Source organism: Lampris incognitus, chromosome 3, assembly GCF_029633865.1.
Source record: "Lampris incognitus isolate fLamInc1 chromosome 3, fLamInc1.hap2, whole genome shotgun sequence".
Taxonomy (NCBI): domain Eukaryota; kingdom Metazoa; phylum Chordata; class Actinopteri; order Lampriformes; family Lampridae; genus Lampris; species Lampris incognitus.
In genome coordinates, this window is record NC_079213.1 from 65,003,325 (window position 1) to 65,025,347 (window position 22,023).

General features: G+C 42.9%; 1 protein-coding gene across 2 annotated transcripts in view; it reads left to right on the top strand.

Moving 5' to 3' along the window:
- The window catches only part of znhit6 (zinc finger HIT-type containing 6), a 66,704-nt gene that overhangs the window by 21,741 nt on the left and 22,940 nt on the right, over positions 1-22,023 (top strand). For both annotated transcript variants that reach the window (XM_056277551.1, XM_056277552.1), the window contains exons 6-7: positions 2,358-2,426; positions 2,802-2,882. In XM_056277551.1, coding sequence (XP_056133526.1) covers positions 2,358-2,426; positions 2,802-2,882 — 150 coding nt within the window. The remainder of the gene's footprint in view (positions 1-2,357; positions 2,427-2,801; positions 2,883-22,023) is intronic.

Sequence of the window (22,023 nt, forward strand, 5' to 3'; positions counted from 1 at the left end):
GGAAAGATCATAGGAACTGCTCTCCCATCCATCCAGGCCATCTATGACGCACGATGCAACCGGAATGCTCCTAGCATCGTGAAGAACCCCATCCACCCTTCCCACATCCACTTCAACCTCCTACCCTCTGGCATGAGGTACCGGAGCATCCGTGCTGCCTCCACCAGACTATGCAATAGTTTCATTCCTCTGGCTGTGAGGTTCCTCAACAGCCTGAACACTTAGACCTTCCACAAAATGACTTTTTGACCATCTTTCCCACTGTCCGTGTCAGGTGTGCTTGTGATGTTTAGGTCTGTGAAGTAATTTTTGCTTTTAATGCACTTTTTGTTTTTCATATTTATTGTGTGTTATTTGTTTTATGCGACACTGTGGTTCTTGTGAAACCTAATTTTGTTCCCTTGTATGTATGAGACATGCATATGAGGCAATGACGATAAAAGTAGTCTAAGTCTAAACTGAGCCAGACAAATGATCGAGTGAACTGAGAGCTGCCCATAACAGTTCCCTCTTACCAAGCTGTTCAAATTTAACCCTGGGCGTTCGGGTAGCGTAGCGGTCTATTCTGTTGCCTACCAACATGGGGCTCACTGGTTCGAATCCCCGTGTTACCTCTGGCTTGGTCGGGCATCCCTACAGACACAACTGGCCGTGTCTGCGGGTGGGAAGCCGGATGTGGGTATTGTGTCCTTGTTGCTGCACTAGCGCCTCCTCTGGTCGGTCGGGGCGCCTGTTCGGGGGGGGCGGCAGCTGGGGGGAACAGCGTGATCCTAACATGCGCTACATCCCCCTGGTGAAACTCCTGGGACCCAATCTAGCATGTTGAATTTTGTCCTGTAAGTTGCACACTTAACTCCACTTGCAGTAGGTTCAGCCGGCATATGACCTAATTTATAGACTTGTATATGTAATAAACAATTGACAGTCGTACACTATCCTGTTCGTTTATTTGCTGGCGATAAGGGTAGATGAGAGGGTCACGCTCTTCCGAAGCCCATTTAAATCTAGAATAAACTGCTGTTACTTTTTGAAAAATCATGTACATTAGGTAACTTGGCACAGCTTCTTAATACAAACTGTAGATAAAGTTTGCAAGTGTGTTTTTGTTGATAAACATGGAGTTAATATGGATAAAGAATGTGAATTGGGGTTAGTTGAGAAATATGCAGGAAGCCCCCCCCCAAGTAGTTTAAAAAAAACACTATTGCTCTAGCTGTTGCTCATTTTGAGTAGTAGACCCTAATGTCAAGGTTTATTTTATGTGCATTAGTAATTATATTACACTACTTTCTGCAGACATGTTTCATTTTTATCCTCAGCTTTGTCAAGGTCCTAATTCCTCCTCTCTAGCTGGAGAAGAGTTTGCGGGATCAACTCCACCCAATATATGGCATCATCTGTAGCCCTGTCCAACATGATGGACTGTGTTTGTGCGTGTGTGTGTGTGTGTGTCTGGTTCAATCCACAGTGTGTGTTGGGGTCCTGAGGCTCGACAAGCACACTTGATTCAGGCACTCGGTTGGCTTTACGGCGTTTGCACTGATTGATCGCATTTATTTAAACAAAACGTCAACTTGTACTTGCCACAGTTCATTCATTTGTGCTATCAGAAACAGCCACCTCTTCCTCATCGTGCGCCAATAATGGCTTCCTCATGGCACTGTGGTTAATTAATGTGCTTGCCCATGTGACTCTGTGCAGCCCCATTCCACTAGAAATCACTTAATTGTCTGCTAAAATCATTTGCTTGTAAAGGATTAAAGCTGGGAACATTATAATAGGTCATTTTCTTTCTTTTTTTTAATTTTTAATTTTTCAAATCCTTCTTCGGCCTATTTCTGCATTCTGATCATTCCAAATCTGTGCTTGATCAGCATTCGTGATGCCCCTGTGGACACCGCAACTGTTCAGAGGCTAAATGTTTTGTTGTAGCACACGCCCAGCAACCCAGAAAATCCGTCCACATGTTTAAACGGTTACTGCCCAAGTAGCACCCCGAAATAAGTGATGTTCATGTGATATCCACCAGCTGGTGACCTAGTATTGACTGTGTATGTTACGGTCTCCATGGTGACTGTGTTGCGCACACACACACACACACACACACACACACACACACACACACACACACACACAAACAGCAGAGATGGACAAGATCTTGCGAGCAGCCAAGCATATCATTTTTTGTCAGGACTGCTGAATCCCTGTTCGCACATCATATTCAAACAAAAGTGTTTCTGTTTAACTGTGACATGAGCATTGCTGCAAAGGGCTACCAGGGAAGACGGTGGTGTTTTTTTTTTGTGTGTCAGTCACCAAATAAGAGTTGCAAACGTTTCTTTCCTCTCCTCTCCTAGAGAAAATCGGTTCCTTTGGCACCTGAAGCTCATCTTCCCTCAGGGCAACACAGAGTTCAGTGTGAGGAGGTGAGTTGTATAACTTGATTTTCTCAGAATGGTTAGGTCCCCCTGAACTTCTTTGTTTGTCCGTGGATGTGCAAGCACCCAGGGCTGTGTTTTCGCTCATGGGAAGGCCATCTCTGCCAGGAGACTCTCTGGAGCTTGTTCAAGTTAGGTCATTTTAATGCGCAAATAAGAAGACTGTTTGCTCTTGAAAAGTCCCAGATCCCTATTAAGTGAATTTATTGATCAAGTTCATGCATGTGTGCTAGTGGGGTGTGCAGTCAGCCACTTGGTTATGACGGTGACTTTTAGCTGTTGGACCAATATTGTTAGATAGTCATTATAGAGGCAGTGTAGGATTGCCCTCATTAAGGCCCCTAACAGTGTTTCTCTTCTTAGAGTGCCTGACAATCAAACCCTGGAGGAGATCCTGGCTCCTTACATTCACCCCACTGAATCTGACCCAGTCCGGCGCCAAAAGTAAGCTTCTTCCATGAGTACTTAAAGCTACCATCCTCAATGGTAGTCGTTTTTATTTACCTGTGGGGATTCTGGTAATTGCACTTGTGTCTCACCACCCCAAATCCCAGAGATCCATTTTAAATGAAGTGGTCACAGCTGCTATTTTGTCAGGCAGGACCGTCCTCATTGCTTCACAAAAAAAAAAAAAAAACATGGATGAATTTGAGTTTTAACTTTTAACATTGTTGTATCTGTTGGTTAAGGTCTTGATCCATGCTCAATATTCCAGGTAAGGAAATCCCAGAAAGTTGAATCAGTTCATCCTGTTCACTGGTTAACTAAGTTTTGTGTGCGGATGGACTGATTCAACTTTCTGGCATGTTGGTTAACATCTTCTTCTTTTTTTTCTTCGAAGTTTTGTCTGCTTGTTGGCTAGAAATATTTTTTCAGACTTGCTGCAACCTGCCTTATTCTTACAAATTTGACTGCTATGGTAATGACGTAAAACGCTATGCACGATATCATTTTTCCCAAGGAGGTCCCACCCAACAGAAAACCGCTGTAATGAACAGCTACAAATGGGTCCAAAAAAAAAAACACATTTGTATGCAGTTTTTCAGGTTTGCAGCTTTAAGTACTGCATGCAGTTTTTGTTAAATTTTAAAATGTATTTATGTGCAGGTTTTATAAAATACTTGAATTTTGCCCATGTTGCCAGTTTGCTTATTCCGCCCGACAGAACGAAGCTTTTGCCAAGCTGCGGCTTCATGATAGTGATTTAAGAGGGGTGTAGTGTTGGGCGGGGCTCTTGAAAGTACCTGTGCCTCTCAAAATTTGAATGTTACTTTCACCATGGGTCACAGTCTCATGAAAACATGTTAGTACTTCCATCAACGTGGGGCCCATGAGCAACAAGCTTGCAACCCATTTAAGGTCAAGTCCAAACCCATAATTTAAGACACACTGGTAAAAGACGCTCGAAAAATCCAGAACTAAACGTTACACAAACATTCGGAGGCCTCAGATGCTCTGCACCTCATGCCTCTATTTCCTGGTGCTGTTTCCACTGTTAGAAAAAGGGCTAAATGTGAATTGTACCTATGAGCAGTTTGTTTAATTATTATTTAAAACACTGGCTTTGCTGTATGCCAAATTTCCCATTTGGATCATAAATTTTTGAGCTGCGTTGTTTACTTAATTTATAAAAAAAATCTACACTGAATCTGATTATTCAGAGCTAGAAAAGTCATTTAGCATGATTTTATTTTACTCTAGGTACATTCTTCCCATTTGTTTTGCTGCTGACTCTAATTGGTAGATCTGATATGTAGCCTTCTGCGCCAGTAAAAGTTTGGAACGCTTCCATCAAGCATCCAGCATGCACGTACACAAACATTTGGAGAAGTTCAGATCTACGTGATGGATCCTCTCACCATCTCTCATTGGTCCCAATCCGTTGGCCTGACGCCACCCTGATGACACCTACATTTTTTTTTTTTTTTTTTTTTTGTAGGGTGAATGTGGAGTTGGCAGATAGAAATGGGTAAAGGTTCGCAATCACATCCATCCTGTGGTCGATGTACCTTTTAATGATTTTAGACCAACGCAATATTAGTTTCTCCATGCTAAGGAATGGGGTAATTAAATTTTAACTTTACTCGCTTTAAATGTAAACCTCTCGATGTCGTATTTCTTGGTTTTATTGTGTCAAGTTATTGCTGTTGACTGTAGTTATTGTACAATTATGGACCACACTCAGAAACCCCATCTCATGTGTTCCATTCGTTGTTGAACATTCATCTCCCTGTTGATTGGGGTTCATCACTAAACTCGTGAATATATGTAAAAAAAGAAAACTTAACAATGTGATAATAGACCCAGAAATCAACACCAGTTTGATGTGCGGTTTGGAAGGCATTTTAAAGCTGAAGCCAAAAGCCTTTTGAGTGGTTCTTCGCCCATTGTTTTCCCCTGAAAAGCTCAAACAAGCAGTTTTATTGTTGGGAGCGACAGACTTCTCAGTTGGCTTCATTAAGTCACTGGATTCTCATGTTCATTACATGTGGGAATGGGAGTGGTGATCATAAAGCAAATTGAATTGCGTAGATTACTGCTACCTAAATCTAGATACTGTGACATTTAACACTACGCAACACATGAACATGAGTTTGACGCAGTTGCCTACATCTGTAATTCTATTTTATTGTTCTGGGAACATATTCCAAGGGAGCTCATCACATTGTCTGAAACTGTCGTTGGGCTGTAGACCTTGAAATTGGCATTGCTGTTGTATACATATGAAGCTATTGCTACAGTGTAGTAACAGTTTGGCTCTATGTGTTTCAGATTTATGTGTTTGACTCAACATCCCACTCTTCGAAAACATATTGTAGCTGTGGCTGTAGCTTTATGGTTATGCTGACCTGTAGCAGGTCCATAGTGGCCTGCACGCCAGGCCAGAGACCCTGTAATTGAGTTTGGCAGCAGTGTATGTAATGATCATGCCTCTTCCGCAGACTAGCCTTAAATCAGTTTAAATGTAAATCATGACAGGGAATGTACTTGGGCACAAATATAGCTCTCAAAATGGTTTAATTTCCATTGGCAATTCACAGAGCCTCCTTGCCCCTCTGCAGACCAAGCTAAAACTATTGCACATGAGAACGGTATGAAAGCTTAGTGGAAGAGTATGCTAAAAGGATTTTTTTTGGTTTGTTTTTTTGTTTTATTCCATCTGGTCGCTTTGCATTTCTTGAGGATCAGCAAGGTATTGGATTAAGTGCAAACCCAAAGAACTTATTTTACAAGGCTTTTTTGTTTTTCTCTTTGGTTAAGTCTTTGGAACGGCTCTCTTGCCAACTTTTAAGTGCTGCTTGAGTGTAAAAGTGCTTTATGTAATACTTAACTAAAACATAAACCTTATATTTAGAAAAATAAACTATGCTATAGGCTGTAATAATAATGATAATAACTTATTATATAGCACTTTTATAAAACAATGTTACGAAGTGCTGTATATGCACCATTTGGCACCACAGACAGTAGCCTCGGTTGTGCACTCTCTTGTACTTTTTCTGTTTTTATTTATTTGTTTAGTTTCCAGCACCCACTCACTGATCACATACATCAGGGAAGAGCTTTTAAGCCTCCAACTGTCCACTGGACAAACTGAACAAACTTTTCTACCGACCTCAACTGAATGTTTTAATGAAAGTCTTGCCAAGGTCTTGATTGGTACAGCTACCAAGCATGAGAATTGCACCAGTTAGGATGTGGGTAAAGGTTTTGTGTTCAGATGAGATGAAAGTTGAGCTTTTTGGCCAAAACTCAAAGCGTTATGTGTGGCGCAAACCTAACACTGCTAATGCCCAAAAAAACACCCTCCCTACAGTGCAGCATGACAGCAGCAGCATAGTGCTATGGGGTTGCTTTTCATCTGCAGGCACTGGGAACCTTGTTCAAATTGAGGGAAGAATGGATGGCGCTAAATACGGAAATATTGGAAAAACACCTGTTTCAGTCTGCCATAAAACTGAGACTTGGGAGAAGGTTCACCTTCCAGCAGGACAATGATCCTAAGCACAAGGCTAAAGCAACAGTGGCATGGCTCGGCAGCAAAAACGTGAAGGTTTTGGAGTGGCCAAGTCAAAGTCCGGACCTCAACCTCATTGAAAATCTGTGGCACAGACTGAAAATTGCAGCCCAGAGGTGCCATCCCACCAACCTGCAAGACCTGTACAAGTTCTGCCTAGAAGAATGGGCAAACATTACTCCAGAAGAATGTGTAAAGTTTATACATACTTACCCCAAGAGAATCATGGCTGTTATTGCAGCAAAAGGGTACTCTACAAAGTATTGGTATGTGGGGGCTGAATACTTATGCAATCACTATATTTTAGTTTTTATTTATTTACAAAAAGTCAGCGAAACATAACTTATTTTGGCTTTGGGAACATGCTGTTAGAGTTTATGGGTTCACAAAAATAATATTGTTCAGGAACAGATGCCCTGTGATGGACTGGCGGCCGGTTCAGGGTGTTTCCCCGCTTACCGCCCAATGACTGCTGGGATAGGCTCCAGCATCCCACAACCCTACTAAGGATAAGCAGCTTTCATAATGGATAGATGGATGGAACAGATGTGTGAGTATCTTTTATAATCCAGAAATTAGTGATCACTCTCAAGGGGGTTGAATACTTTTGCAAGGCACTGTAGATGGTCTCTTTGACTCCCTGTTCAAACCAGTGTTCCTCCCTAGCAAGGATGTGCACATCCCCATCCTTGAAAGAGTGGCCACAGGCCTGTAGATGGGTGTAGACTGCGGAGTCCTGGTCTGACGTGTTAGCTCTCCTGTATTGTGCCATTGTCTTGGCCAGTGTCTGTTTAGTTTCCCCAATGTACAAGTCAAGGCAATCCTCCTGGCACTTAAAAGCGTACACTATGTTGCTCTATTTGTGCTAAGGGACCCGATCCTTAGGGTGGACAAGCTTCTGGCGCAGCGTGTTTTGGGGTTTGAAAGCAACTGAGATGTGGCGTTTGGAAAATGTGTATTACGTTTCCCATTAAAGGTCCAAGGGATGAGGGGAAGTAACAAAGAAAAAGAAAAGAATCCAGGGGGAATAAGAAAGGTGGGACATGGAACCAAGTGTAAAAACAAGCAGGTTTATTAACAAAACTAACCCTAAGCCAATATATATACACTCACCGGCCACTTTATTAGGCACACCTGTCCAACTGCTCGTTAACGCAAATTTCTAATCAGCCAATCACATGGCAGCAACTCAATGCATTTAGGTATGTAGACATGGTCAAGACGATCTACTGCAGTTCAAACCGAGCATCAGAATGGGGAAGAAAGGTGATTTAAGTGACTTTGAACGTGGCATGGTTGTTGGTGCCAGACGGGCTGGTCTGAGTATTTCAGAAACTGCTGATCTTCTGGGATTTTCACGCACAACCATCTCTAGGGTTTACAGAGAATGGTCCGAAAAAGAGAAAATATCCAGTGAGCGGCAGTTCTGTGGGCGAAAATGCCTTGTTGATGCCAGAGGTCAGAGGAGAATGGCCAGACTGGTTCGAGCTGATGGAAAGGCAACAGTAACTCAAATAACCACTCATTACAACCGAGGTATGCAGAAGAGCATCTCTGAACGCACAACACGTCGAACCTTGAGGCAGATGGGCTACAGCAGCAGAAGACCACACCGGGTGCCACTCCTGTCAGCTAAGAACAGGAAACTGAGGCTACAATTCGCACAGGCTCACCAAAATTGGACAATAGAAGATTGGAAAAACGTTGCCTGGTCTGATGAGTCTCGATTTCTGCTGCGACATTCGTGTGGTAGGGTCAGAATTTGGCGTCAACAACATGAAAGCATGGATCCATCCTGCCTTGTATCAACGGTTCAGGCTGCTGGTGGTGGTGTAATGGTGTGGGGGATATTTTCTTGGCACACTTTGGGCCCCTTAGTACCAATTGAGCATCGTGTCAACGCCACAGCCTACCTGAGTATTTTTGCTGACCATGTCCATCCCTTTATGACCACAGTGTTCCCATCTTCTAATGGCTACTTCCAGCAGGATAACGCGCCATGTCATAAAGCTCGAATCATCTCAGACTGGTTTCTTGAACATGACAATGAGTTCACTGTACTCAAATGGCCTCCACAGTCACCAGATCTCAATCCAATAGAGCACCTTTGGGATGTGGTGGACCGGGAGATTTGCATCATGGATGTGCAGCCGACAAATCTGCAGCAACTGCATGATGCTATCATGTCAATATGGACCAAACTCTCTGAGGAATGTTTCCAGTACCTTGTTGAATCTATGCCACGAAGGATTAAGGCAGTTCTGAAGGCAAAAGGGGGTCCAACCCGGTACTAGCAAGGTTTACCAAATAAAGTGGCCAGTGAGTGTGTATATATATATATATATATACACAACGAAGGACAACTGAAGACGGTGGCGTTTAAGTAACCAGGCTTAGGTGACAAACAAACTCAGATTTGACTGAAAAAGGAAACAAAAACAACAGCACGTTTCACCCTCCTTCTCAAGGCATTAATACAGGTTTCACCCTGCTTCTCAAGGAGTGTTGTCTACAAACACAAGCGTTCTCTCTCTGGCTGCCAACAATGGCCCTTTGGCACTGCTGGGCGTCTCTCTCCAAGTTACTATATCCCTCCCTGGGATGAGGGATTGGAATCACCTGGGCTCAACCAGCAGCTCCACAGGAGGCGGAGCATTACCTGGAGGGGCAAATTACACACAGACACAACACACGGCACTAGGGCCGTAACAACGTGTCTCAACTTTTCCGCCACTTCTGCCACATACGGAATCACCACTGGTTTATGCCTAGGCAGCTATTGTCCTTCTCCTCTCTTCAGTTGGCTGGTGCACTGTTTGGGCATCTTCCTGGCTTTGACAAAGACCGAGTTAGGATAACCACACTTACCCAGGGCCTGTTTAATGTGGGATTTCTCCCCTTCCCTGGCTGCTCTGTTGGTGGGGACGTTGTCAACTCAGTGGTACAGCATCATGATGACTCCTAGTTTGTGCTCCAGTGGATGATGAGAGTCAAACCAAGTACTGATCAGTATGTGTTGGTTTACGGTAAACATCAACAAAGTCACACCATTCAAGTCCAGAAATTAACAGCTGACCCTGGATCTGCCAAAAGTGTAGATGGGATTTCCTTAATGTATGTGTGCCCTCACTGATCTTAATGTATGGGCAGGCTACATTACTTGAAACATTTGTACATTTAATTTCAATAAAGCCAAACTCTGGCTGCCCCTTTGGATCATACACTATGCCAGCAGGTGATGACCCCATCCAAGGTGTGTCAGGGTGGATAAGGAACTCACAAGGACATTGATTGACCTCCCTTGCTCTGCAGTACTCTACTACTTCTGCAGGTTCCATGTCCAGCCCTCTCCTCATGTCTGCAGTCTGATGGCTGGGTCTCAGAAGCCTTTTTGCCAGATTTTCATGGGGCCGTGCCTATAGTCCCCGGGTCCTATAGGACCCTTTCGAAAAAAAAGGGTCCCATATTCCCCGTTTTCCCCTAAAAAGGTCCTATAATCCCCGTTGCAATAGACACCGGGGAACATAGAACCCTCTTTTGGAAAAAGGGTCCTATATTCCCCGCTGTTTCCAGGGGAACATAGGACCTTTTTCCAAATAAAGGGTCCTGTATTCCCCGCTATTGCCAATCGAGGAACAAACCGGGGAACTTAGAGCCCTTTTTGCAAATTATTTCCTTAACAGGTCCAAAATAATAAAAACTGGGGTCATGGCTGAGATGTAGGCTACGACAATATATTCCTCCGCTGATTAAATTAGGCCGTATTACCATTGTTGGCTGTTGTATATCGCAGGCCACCTTGAGTGCATATCCAAATTCGGCCTAGGGGAGGCTGTAATTTGCTTTATTGTTATTTCTTACCAATATTTACTGCAGTAGGCCTAGTTAGTTGGCTCTCCGGCTCAGCATGGACAGTCGGCAATCAACGCAAGTTTGTCTTGCAGTAGGCCCGCCTACCAGTATAACCTAGCCATTTCCACCTTCGCTCAGAGTTCAATTTGCACAGCACTGGACACTTCAGCCACTTTCTTGTTACTTTGCAGTTCGTTTTCCATATTAAATCACTTGGCAGACTTTCTTTCAAAAAGACTTTAATGATGAACTTTTTAGGCAGAGAACTTAGACCAGGACTTGGGAATTTAGGACCAGCACAAAGTATCCATCAACGGGGGCTGCCTACCTTACACAATAGGCTAATTGCCTAATAATAATAATATGTGCTTCTCAAAAAACTAAAGGCTTGTGGAGGTGCTAAACCAAAAACATGAATCAAAGACGAACATCAAAGGATGTAAGGTAACACTCACCAAATGGTAAAAAAATAACAGAGGCAGTCCTCTATTTCACCATTTTATTGTTTGGCATCAGTCATTAAGGTTTCTGAAGAAGACCACCCGGCCAAGTTATTGACTGATGCCAAACAATGAAATGGTAAAATAGAGAATTGTGTCTTTTTTTTTCATTTGGTGAGTGCTACCTTACATCCTTTGATGTTCTTCTTTAATAATAATAATAATAATAGCCTAATTATAAAAGAGGCCTAATAATAAATAACAATTACAGGCATAATACTATCAATAGTAACACTGATAATAGGCTATTGATAACAAAATGCTTCTAGTAAAAGCTTGGCTGAAAAAGGGTTGGTCTATGGCAGAAGCCCCCCAGAAAAGACATGGTCTAAAACAAAAATCTCCAAGGCCTAACTAGCCTAACGTTAAGGCTTTTTTCTTCTTCAAAAAAGCAAAATGAGTAGTCCTAGCCCATTAGGCTACTCAACAAAGAGGGGCTAAAACCTCTACTCAGCCTATCTGAAAATGCGATGGCTTACAGCCCTCCAATATGATTCCAAATCTCTGTGACCAGCATCCAGTTGACCCTTGAGCCGCAGGAGACGGGCCTCCAACCTCCTCCACTTGGGCTCCCGCCTTGGGGGAGCATCTCCTCGCTCCGCCATCTCCAGCCTTTCCTCTGCCAGGGTTTGCTGGTCCTTAATGTGGCGCAGAAACATCCAAAGGGATGGGTGGCGCACTTGGACCGCATCATTTAGAGTGCGATGATAAGCTACAAAAACAAAAACAAGAGGTTAATCATGTAAACTGTTAAAGAAATGTGAATATGCTGAACATGTTGACAGTGGCTTGATAAACATGAATGCATAATACAGCTTTAGGAGTGTAGGCCTTTGTGTGATGTAGACCTCCAAAAATTATGCTGGATTGTGTTAAACTGATTTTTAAAATGAAAGTTAAACACATAGCCTATGGTGAATTCCACAGCTAATTGATGGAAACAATGTAGATTCATCAAGCTTTAAGAGTATCCAAAGCAATGGTTGACTGTGAGTCCTACACCGATGCTATATTATTTTTTTAAATAATGATACAAATAATCGACTAAAAACAGTATAGCCTAATTTACACAACCATAATCATACAATTGGCCTACGTTATCATAGCCTGCACACTTCTGTGGTGTCGCATGAAAATGTTAAGCGTGTTATGGGCCACACATCAAAAAATAAAGTCTGTTCGCTGATTATTCAATAAATCAGAAAATAAGTCTTAGTCGCTTACACTCAACGTGGTTGTTGGTCCTTTGCTCCATGTTGCGTGCATAGACGTTCCACATTGGATGTGGGAAGAGGGCTCCATCATGGATGTATGTGTTCCCGACATACTGCAGGAAGTCATGCAGCTCTGGATGGTCCCGCTGGACGCGCCTCGTGTCTGGGTGGTGAACGAGCAGGGCGAAGTTGCCTTGAACTGTGTCCAGTGGTAGGTGGCCGAGTGCCATCACCTTGCGGATGACTGCTGCCAACTGAAGGTCATCCCGGAATGCAGTAGTCAGTCCAAGTCTTTGCACCCTCTTCCACAGGGCTTGACTGAAATGGAAGTAGCATCCACTCACTGGTGCCCTTGGAAGTTCTGTTTCCAGCGCATTGATAAGCGCCTGTTCAAAGTCGCATATGACCTTTTGAGGTGCCCAGTGGTGCTGCGTAATCCTCCTGGTTTCCCGTTTGATGCAATCGAGCACCTGCCGGTAGTGCCCAATTGTGCGCTGGCCCATCAGCGTATGCACAAGAGGGATAACGAAGCCATGCGTGTTTCCAAGTACTGTAAAAACTTGGCTGAAGGGGCGGGGGCACGTTCTGAACGTTGCATCCATATATATGGTTCCACAGCCTCGCAGCTTCCTGATGTTTCCCTCTGTGGCAAACACAGCGATAGCCCACTCGTTGTCTTGGTGCAGGAGGAACTGTTCCCTGTCCCATGTTTCAGCCCATGCACCTTCGATGACGACATCCTCAAGTGTAGCTGGAATCGGGGGCGTGACTGCTGCGCGTGCTCTGGCCATAACAGTCCTTACAGACTGGAATCCTTGTGGTGGTGGTCTGTCGCCACCACCTTGGATTTGACGTTGCCGATGCTGCAGGACCCTTTGCGCATTATAGATCCTTCTGATTGGGACTGTTGGCTCCCTCGCAACTTCTGCAATCACCCCCTGTCGGAATTCTGCACGGTGCACCATTTCTCCATCAGGGGGATGCACGTGTTCCCCAACATCGTGCACAATAATGTTAGCATCCACATCCTCCACTTCAAATCTATTTGTGATCAGTGGCACTCTACAGTTCCACCTCCAGCACCTCCATCTAATGGTGTCTTGATTGGTGCGGTGCTTCTGATATCTGAAGTTCTCATGTACCAACACTTTGCCCCCTCGATCACCATCCATAACTATCGCCATTGTTTGTCTTCTTGTAGGCTAGTAAGCACATGACAGTGAGTCCACGAGTTATCACCGATAACAACCGATTGTTGCAAATTGTTGCAAGTTGGCGGGCGGTTTAGACATTGGTGAATTTTGATCATGTGGTTTAGAACGCCAGGAAACTTGCGTGCAGATGACCACACATCCACAACAAGTTATAAATATTTCCAAACTCGAAATCATGTGTGCATTTGGCTATTTATAAAAAAAATTTCGAGCAATATGTGTTTTCTGATTCAGCTTTAGCGTTGTTGATTAGCCTTTCATTCATATTTTGTCAAAAAGGCGTATTCATTAGCCTAGGCCTATGTCCCGTTATTTCTGTAGCATACAGCATCTTAGAATCTTAAGAGACCAGGCAGATATTGTTATTATTTTGTTATTACCATGCTATATTAGCCTACTTTATAATTATAAATATTTCAATTATCCAATTTTTAGCATTTCTAATATAAGGCTATATTGTTATTATTATCATCATCATCATCATCATTATTATTATTATTATTATTAGGCTATTATTATTATTATTATTATTGTCATTATTATTATGTTATTATTATTATTATTATTATCATTACAATTATGATGCTTAAAGGGCCTTACTGAGCAGATGGTTTCTATCTAATATCTGTCAGATGCTTTTCCCAATAAGCTGGTGTGGTTAGGATGGGAACGATGGCTTTCTAGCGAACATAGAAGAAGTATGTCGGAACTGGCCTAGTGTTGGTATCAGCCAGTTTACGCTGGAGTCTATCCCTTGTACAATGTGCTAGACCTCTGGGAGATGGACTGCTGAGGACGGAACACAACACCTATCCTGAGCTCCCAGCACTTCTCGCACAATGTGCTACTCATACGCTGAGTTGGCGGCACCCGGGATCGAACTCACAACCTTGCGATCCATAGGCGAGAGCTCTACCGACTGAGCTACGCCCGGGTACAATTGCCCAAGGAGCATAGGCTTACTATATTACATTCAGACACAGACGAGCCAGCTCACCTACTCGGCGAGGCGCATTTTCCTCGATAAGTGACACATTTCACGCATAAATATCAGAGAACTACCGGGGTGGGTTATGCGCCCAAATATAGGCTATAGCCTAATAAGTTGAAATTGGTTTAGTGTCGAAAGTTTCCACATACTTTAGCCAACCTGGACTTTGTGAATTCGTTTTTGTGATATAAAAATAGAAATCGTATGATTCATTGTCTTCTTAATAATCTGCCCTAAATAATGCATTATTGAAAATGCACTTTTTGCGCCAAACAGCGTCAAACCTGCTGACCGGGGAACATAGGACCTTTCTTTATAAAAAGGGTCCTATGTTCCCCGGGTGCCCTAGGGGAACATGGGACCCTTTTTATAAAGAAAGGTCCTATGTTCCCCTGCACATACAAAACGGGGAACATAGGACCCTTTTGGGGAAAAGTGGGGAATATAGGGCCCTCTGTATACAAAAAGGTCCGATATTCCCCGGTCTCATACAAAGCGGGGAACATAGGACCCGGGGACTATAGGACCCGGGGACTATAGGGAGGACCCCATTTTCATCAGAGGTCTGTCCCCAGGTGTGACAGACCTCACTGAATTTGGTGGAGGTGACACGAGACCGCCTTAGTTGGTGCCATTATACACAGGGATTCTGCTGTTTTGTGCTGTTCTCACATTTTTTGAGTTGTCTCGAGTGATGTTGCCAGGGACATCATGTAGAGCTGCTGATGCTCAGAGTAGACAAGGAACAGGTAGAGGGTCCTAGCCTGTAACCAGAAAGTGGCAGCTGTGGGGGAAAAGGGGCATCTGAGTGTGGATGGGTTTTCGGCACTGTCTTTGTTGGCAAGTGATAGTACAACACACTTCCTTCTTGCACTTTACCGAACTTAAATTCTGCCAGAGGCACATTATTGGCTATGGCAATATGAGAGGAGTCACATCACTAGAAAGGTCACTGTAGACCTCATCCACCCTGAGCATGGAAAGTTCAGGCAGAGGTGAACTGACTCCCTTATACAAGTTGCTCCTATGAAAAAGACAAATAAAAAAGATGACTCATTCTCACTCAAAAAGATGAACTCATTGTTTGCATAAACTAAGCTAAAGCATAAAATTCAAATGAAACACCTGAGAATAAAGAAATACCTTATTTGTATTCAAGGAGTAGTAGAAAGACCTTATTTGTGTGAAAAGCCTGAAAAGATCAGGTTTGGACTTGCTTGCTGACAGTATGAATATTACCAATAAATGCTCAAATAAAATCTATCCTATAATGTAGCAGGTGATTACTTTATCTGATATCTTACTGATAAGGTTACTACAAAAAATATACTTTAATAATAATAATAGTAATAATAACAACCTTGGGTGGCACTGTGGTGCAGTGGTTAGTGCTGTCGCCTCACAGCAAAAAGGTCCTGAGTTTGAGCCCAGGGGTAGTCTAACTTTGGGGGTCGTCCCGGGTTGTCCTCTGTGTGGAGTTTGCATGTTCTCCCCATGTCTGCGTGAGTTTCCTCCAGGTACACTGGTCCCCCCCCCCCCACCCCCACACACACACACACAGTCCAAAGACATGCTGGTCAGATGAATCGGCATTACTAAATTGTCCCTTGGTATGAATGTGTGTATGTGTGTGTGCATCAGCCCTGTGTTGATGGCCTGGTGGGTGTCTCCCTGCCTGCTGTCCAGTGACTGCTGGGATAGGCTCCAGCATCTCCACAACCCTGAGAGCAGGATAAGCAGTTCGGATAATGGATGGATATAACCTGATGGCCTTCTACCAGTATCCTTTCCCAAGGTCTGTCTGAAAGAATCACCATGTCATTCACCAGACCAGGTCTAACACCCTGCATTTAAACAAAACCAAGTTTTCAAAAAACAAAAAAAATCCATTAATAAAATAAAAGTACCATGTTAAGAAAGTTAGTTACCATGGTTCTTGGTTTATGCCACTTCTGTTCAGTTTCCGTGCAGCTGTGTGTTGGGGGAACAGAGGTGATCTTCAGCTGGGAATAATGTGCACTCTGGTAAAGAAGTGCTGCCACATGGTTGCATAAAGGTGTACCTGCCACACAGCTAGACTGGCAGCTTTGTAGCAGCACAGGATGGGAATCACCAAGTACAATCTGTGAAAATACACATACAGTGGCGCTTGAAAGTTTGTGAAACCCTTAGAGTTTTCTATATTTCTGCATAAATATGTGACCTAAAACATCATCAGATCTTCACATAAGTCCTAAAAGTAGATAAAGGAGAATACATGAGTACAGTGAGAAAAATATGAATGATGTATGAATTGACTATATGAATGAGAAAAAATGAACCAAAAAAAACCCCACAGTTGATATGCACTAATGTGTAAATCAAAACTTTTAGCCAAATCATTACTAGTCTCACTTTACTCATTTAAAATAATAGGGAACACAGAACATGTGTAAAAGAAGTGACAGAACTCACAACGCAATCTAGTTTCTGTGAATCCTATTACTTTTACACATTTTTACACACTTAGGTTATGTATGGGCTATCATATGAAATATATATTTAATGTAGCCTTTAACAGTATTGGAGTCATAGCAGTGATATGATTCAGAGAATCTTTATTGATTTGATGAACAGGAACCTGTCTCGTGAACCAGTCTGCACTGAACCTGCAGGATAACTTTCCCTTACACTCAAACTGTGAGGCTTTTCCTCATAGATTTACAGCACTCAGCCCTAAAGGTTAGTTCTCCTAGAATCCTTGTTTGAAACTGAAATTGACAACGACGTTAGGAAAATTGTAATAGTGACTGACACACAGAAACATAACATTAGCAGTAACTTATCACTATGCTAGCATTGGCTAGTCCAAAAACATGCTAGATGCTAACATTACACATCCGAATCTTACCATCGTAATTGTGGATGTAGCTTGAAACGTAAAGTTTGAAGCCCTTCTCCTTTTTGTTAACTGACGTATGGCATGCTTCTTGGATAGTGCGACTTAACGCTATTAACCGTGAGTTTGGGTAGACCTTGGAGACCGAGTGAAAAACGCCATTGCTTCACTGTTGTTGTCAGGTGTCCGTATCACTTCCGGCGCTGCCCAGAAATTATCGAGCTGGCTGAATCGGAATGCGGAAGAGAGTGTGCCTATAGTCCATCGTACACATTGTCATTGAAACTCTAGTTAATGGTCACGGCAATTTGCATATGAAACCGATTGTTGTTTTCAGTCGTTATGTCACTATTGTTTATAAGGGTTGGGATACCTGCAGTCAGTAGAGACTAAAGAAGTCACTTAGATCAGGCGTCCCCAACCTTTTTTGCACCACGGACTGGTTTAATATTGACAATGTTCTGGCGGCCAAGGGGAGGGACAGGTGTGGGTTAATAACGACCGGAATATAGGTTAGGCTTATAGGTAGGTCAGTAGTATAACATTTAAAGTAACGTTTGGATATTAAACACAAAATGCATATTTTCCTCACATTAACATAACATACCAACATTGCAACTCACCAATATCACTGAATCAGTGGGAGCCCCGGGCTTGTTTCCCTGCAGCAAGACGGTCCAATCGAGGGGTGATGGGAGACAGCGACACCCGAAGAGTGTTTCTTATGTCCAGTCTATTCCGCAATTTTGTTTTCGTTACGTTCATTACAAAAACCACTTTACTGAGATATGATGTTGGAAATGGAAGCAAAGTTTTCAGTTCTTCCGTGGCTATCTCAGGATATTCAGCCTTGACTTTGATCCAGAATGTCGGCAAAGATGTTACGTCAAACATACTTCTCAGCCCACCATTATTTGCAAGCTTGAGGAGTTGATCTTCTTCCTGCGCTGACATGAACGATTCACTGGGGAACAATCACAAATGAGTCACTGATCCATTCCTTTACATTTCTTGGGTCATCTGAGGTTGAGAAGTAACACTCAAATTCTGTCGACAACGAAGCCAGGTGATCGCACACCAGCTGGGAGAAGAATGGTGCAGCCTCAGTCTCTCCCAAAATCCCAGCTAGTGTTTGGAACATGTCAAATATGCCCCTGTCCACTCACCGTCCCCACAGTTCCAGTTTGGCTTTGAGTGCAGACACTTTATCTGCCAACTTGAAGGTAGTTGTCATTCTCCCCTCCATTGAGGAGGTTGAAGATGTTACATAGATAAGCGAGTTCTGTTATCCACTCCTCGTCACTGAAGTGTGCTGTCAGTGGGGATTTTTTTTTCGGAGAGAAATCTCTGTGGTGGCTCTCTTAACTCAAAAACCCTGGCCAGGGGTGTCCCCCTTGATAACCACCTGACTTCAGTGTGTAAGAGAGGGCGTCTGCTCTGCGTCCATTTCCTCGCAAAGCTGCTCAAACAGATGTGAGTTAAGGGCACGTGCTTTGATGTGATTGATAATTTTAATACATCACTCAATACACTTCAGATCAGGTGACATTATTTGGCTTGCCAGCATTTCTCTGTATCACACAGTGTGTAGACTGGCATTCAGGAGCAACCTTTTTGACTCGAGTAGTGAAACCAGACAGCTGTCTGGTCATAGCTGCGGCCCCATCTGTGCATATTCCAACACAGAATGACCAATCCAGTTTGCCTGACATGTAATCATCTAAAGACTTGAACAGTTCTGCCCCAGTGGTAATTGGCAGTGACAGAGCACACAACATATCCTCATGCACATCGTCCTGAAATATATATCACAAATAAACTAGCAGTATTGCCTTGTTGTCGTCATCGGTAGACTCATCGACCTGGCTAGCATACCATGATGACTCATTAAGCTGCTCCAACAACTGTGCTTCTATGTCCTCCACTATTTCATCAATTTTCTTTGAAACTGTGGTAGCTGAAAGAGGAACCTTTGCCACCTCGTTAGCTGCAGCTTCCCCCAACAGTTTGCAGCACATGTCCTTGGCAGCAAACAGAATCAATTCTTCGCCGATAGTGAAAGGCTTCTCAGCCTTAACAATGTGACTAGCCACTAAGTACGATGCTGTCAGGACAGCATCATTTGTAGAGGTGGTGGCTCTCAGCACTTGCTTCTGTCCCGCTTGCTGGCATTGTTTTCACTCAAAGAACTCCACGCGTTTGTCTTTAAGTGCAGGGTGCTTGGACTCAAGGTGCTGAAGCAGTTTCGAGGCTTCATTGCCTCAGTAGACACCTTGTCTCCACATATCACACAAAGGGGGCTCGGAGCATGCGAGTCACCGGTCGTAGTAAAGCCGTATTTTAGATACAACTCGTCGTATTTCCTACTGAAGGAAGTTTTTTTTCTTTTTTTTTTCCTCTTCTTTTTTTTTTTTTTTGCTGTCTCGGCCTCTGCTGTCTCTGCGTTATCATTGTCATTAGACCTTTTATCTCCCCTACCTCTTCCGAAGAGACTCTCAAGCGGCTTTTGTTTTTACCAGTACTCATGGTAGCTAACTAGCTGCTAGTGGCGAGTTGACTGAGTACATCTCTGAGTTATGAAGTTAGTTACCATTGGTCTGCCGAACGCCACGTAAATGAGTGATAAAATTACATCATCGTACACATTTCAGGTATCCGTTTCAAATTAAAAGCCCTCTAGCATTTTATATGGCTGGACCGGGCTTTTATTTGAATATTGTATATCGTTTCCTTGTGGCCCAGTAGCAAATGCTTTGCGGCCCGGTGCCGGTCCGTGGCCCGGTGGTTGGGGACCCCTGACTTAGATGGATGATGAAACATTTCTTTCTCAATAAACATTGTGTCCAGATGAACTGATTCAACTTTCTGTGTTTCTCAAAAGTCGAGCATAATTTTGCTGGATCAAAAATAAACTCAACTTTAGCACACCACATTCCATGTACATAGGTACTTGCTAGTCTACTGAGACGTCAGCAGTCCACTTTCTATACAGTTTTGTTTGTTTGTGCTTGTTTGCTTGTTTGTCTGATCTGCAGAAAAAAAGGATTTTTCTCTGCAAATCAGTGAAGATGGTCTGTTCAAGAGGCCTTTTTGCTGATTCCTTTTCCTACGCTGTTACTAATGTGCCATCATTGTTGAATACACCACCTGAGTCCCACATGGCTTTTCACACACACACACACACACACATACACACACTACAAGGTTTCTGATGACAGCTCACAACTTAAACGCAGATGAAATGAGAGCTCCCAGTGAGAGAACTCAGAATTCCCTGAGGGAGAATGTTTTTTTACGAGGGAAACTGAACAGATGATGTGTATAGTTGTTGCTTTGATGTGTAAAGTTGTTGCATAAATTCATATCTATACAATGAGTCACTGATAGTCCCTGTTATTACAGCTTTTGAGACTATCTTGATACATTGACTAAGCTTGTGTCAGCTTCTAAACCAACTAATTGCATATTTGACCCTTTACCAGCAAAACCTTTTAAAAACCTCTGGCCTTTTCTGGGACCTACAATGCTGGACATGGTTAATTTATCGTGTACTACTGGCATTGTTCCCAACAGTTTTTAAGACAGCTGCAGTCAAACCTCTAATTAAGAAACTGCACCCCAATCCAGGGTCTCTTAATAACTATTGACCAGTCCCTAATCTTTCATTCTTTTCTAAAGTACTAGAGAGTGTTGTGTATAAACAGCTTTGGACCCATAAAGAAGAAAACTATCTATATTAATGTTTTCAGTTGGCTTTCAGGGCCTTTCACACCACTGAAACTGCTCTGGCCAGAGTGGTAAATTATCTACCTGTTATGGACTCTGATTCCACCTCTACGCTTCTATTAATGGACCTCAGTGCAGCCTCTGACACAATTACTCACTCTATACTATTAGATAGAATGAATTGTAATTTTAGTGTCTCTGGCCTTGCTCTCTCTTGGCTTAAGTCCTACTTATCCGAAAGAACACAGTTTGTCAGCTATAATAATATTACATTGAAATTATCTGATAAATATGGTGTACCTCAGGGCTCAGTTCTTGGCCTTCTAATTTTTCTCTCCTTGTATTTCACCTCTTGGTGAAATTATATACGGTCATGGAATATAAATTTCCATTGCTATGAGAACGATACTCGGCTGTATGTTCCTATAAGGGCTCATGATCATACTCAAATTACTAATTTAGAAGACTGTTTGACTGCTGTGAACAATTGGATGTCACTAAATTTCCTGCTTTTAAATTCGGATAAAACAGATGCTGGTCATTGGCCCTGCTAGACATAGACAATACTTTGATCAAGTAACAGTAACACTTGACAAATGATTTAAAAAAGTGTGGCAGCCAAAAATCTTGGTGTTACGTTTGATCCCAGCTTTTCCTTTGATAAGCACACTCAAGAAATCACCAAGACTGCCTTTTTTCACTTGTGTAGCATAGTTAAAATTTGGCCTTTCCTGTCCATGGCTGACACAGAGACTCTTAATACATGCATTTGTTTCATACAGACATGATCCAGACTTGAATGTTCTGTTATCAGGTCTGCCACGTGCTAGTATTAAGTCTTCAACTGGTTTAAATTGCTGTAGCTAGATGGTTCAAAATGCTGTAGCTAGAATCTTAACTAAAACAAGAAAAGTTGACCATATTAAACGAATTCCTGCCTCCCTTCAATGGCTTTTGATCCATGTTAGATCAGAGTTCAAGATGCTTCTGCTAACTTATAAAATCGTAAATGGGCTTGCCCCATCATACCTGTCTGATCTCCTTAAACTGTATATTCTATCTTGAGCTCTCTGCTCTCAAAATACAGAGTGTACCCAAAGTTAAAAAAAAAGTCAGCTGATGGCAGGGCCTGTTCCTATCAAGCCCTGTTCTTATAGAATAACTTGCCCGCTTCCATCAGACAATCAGTCCT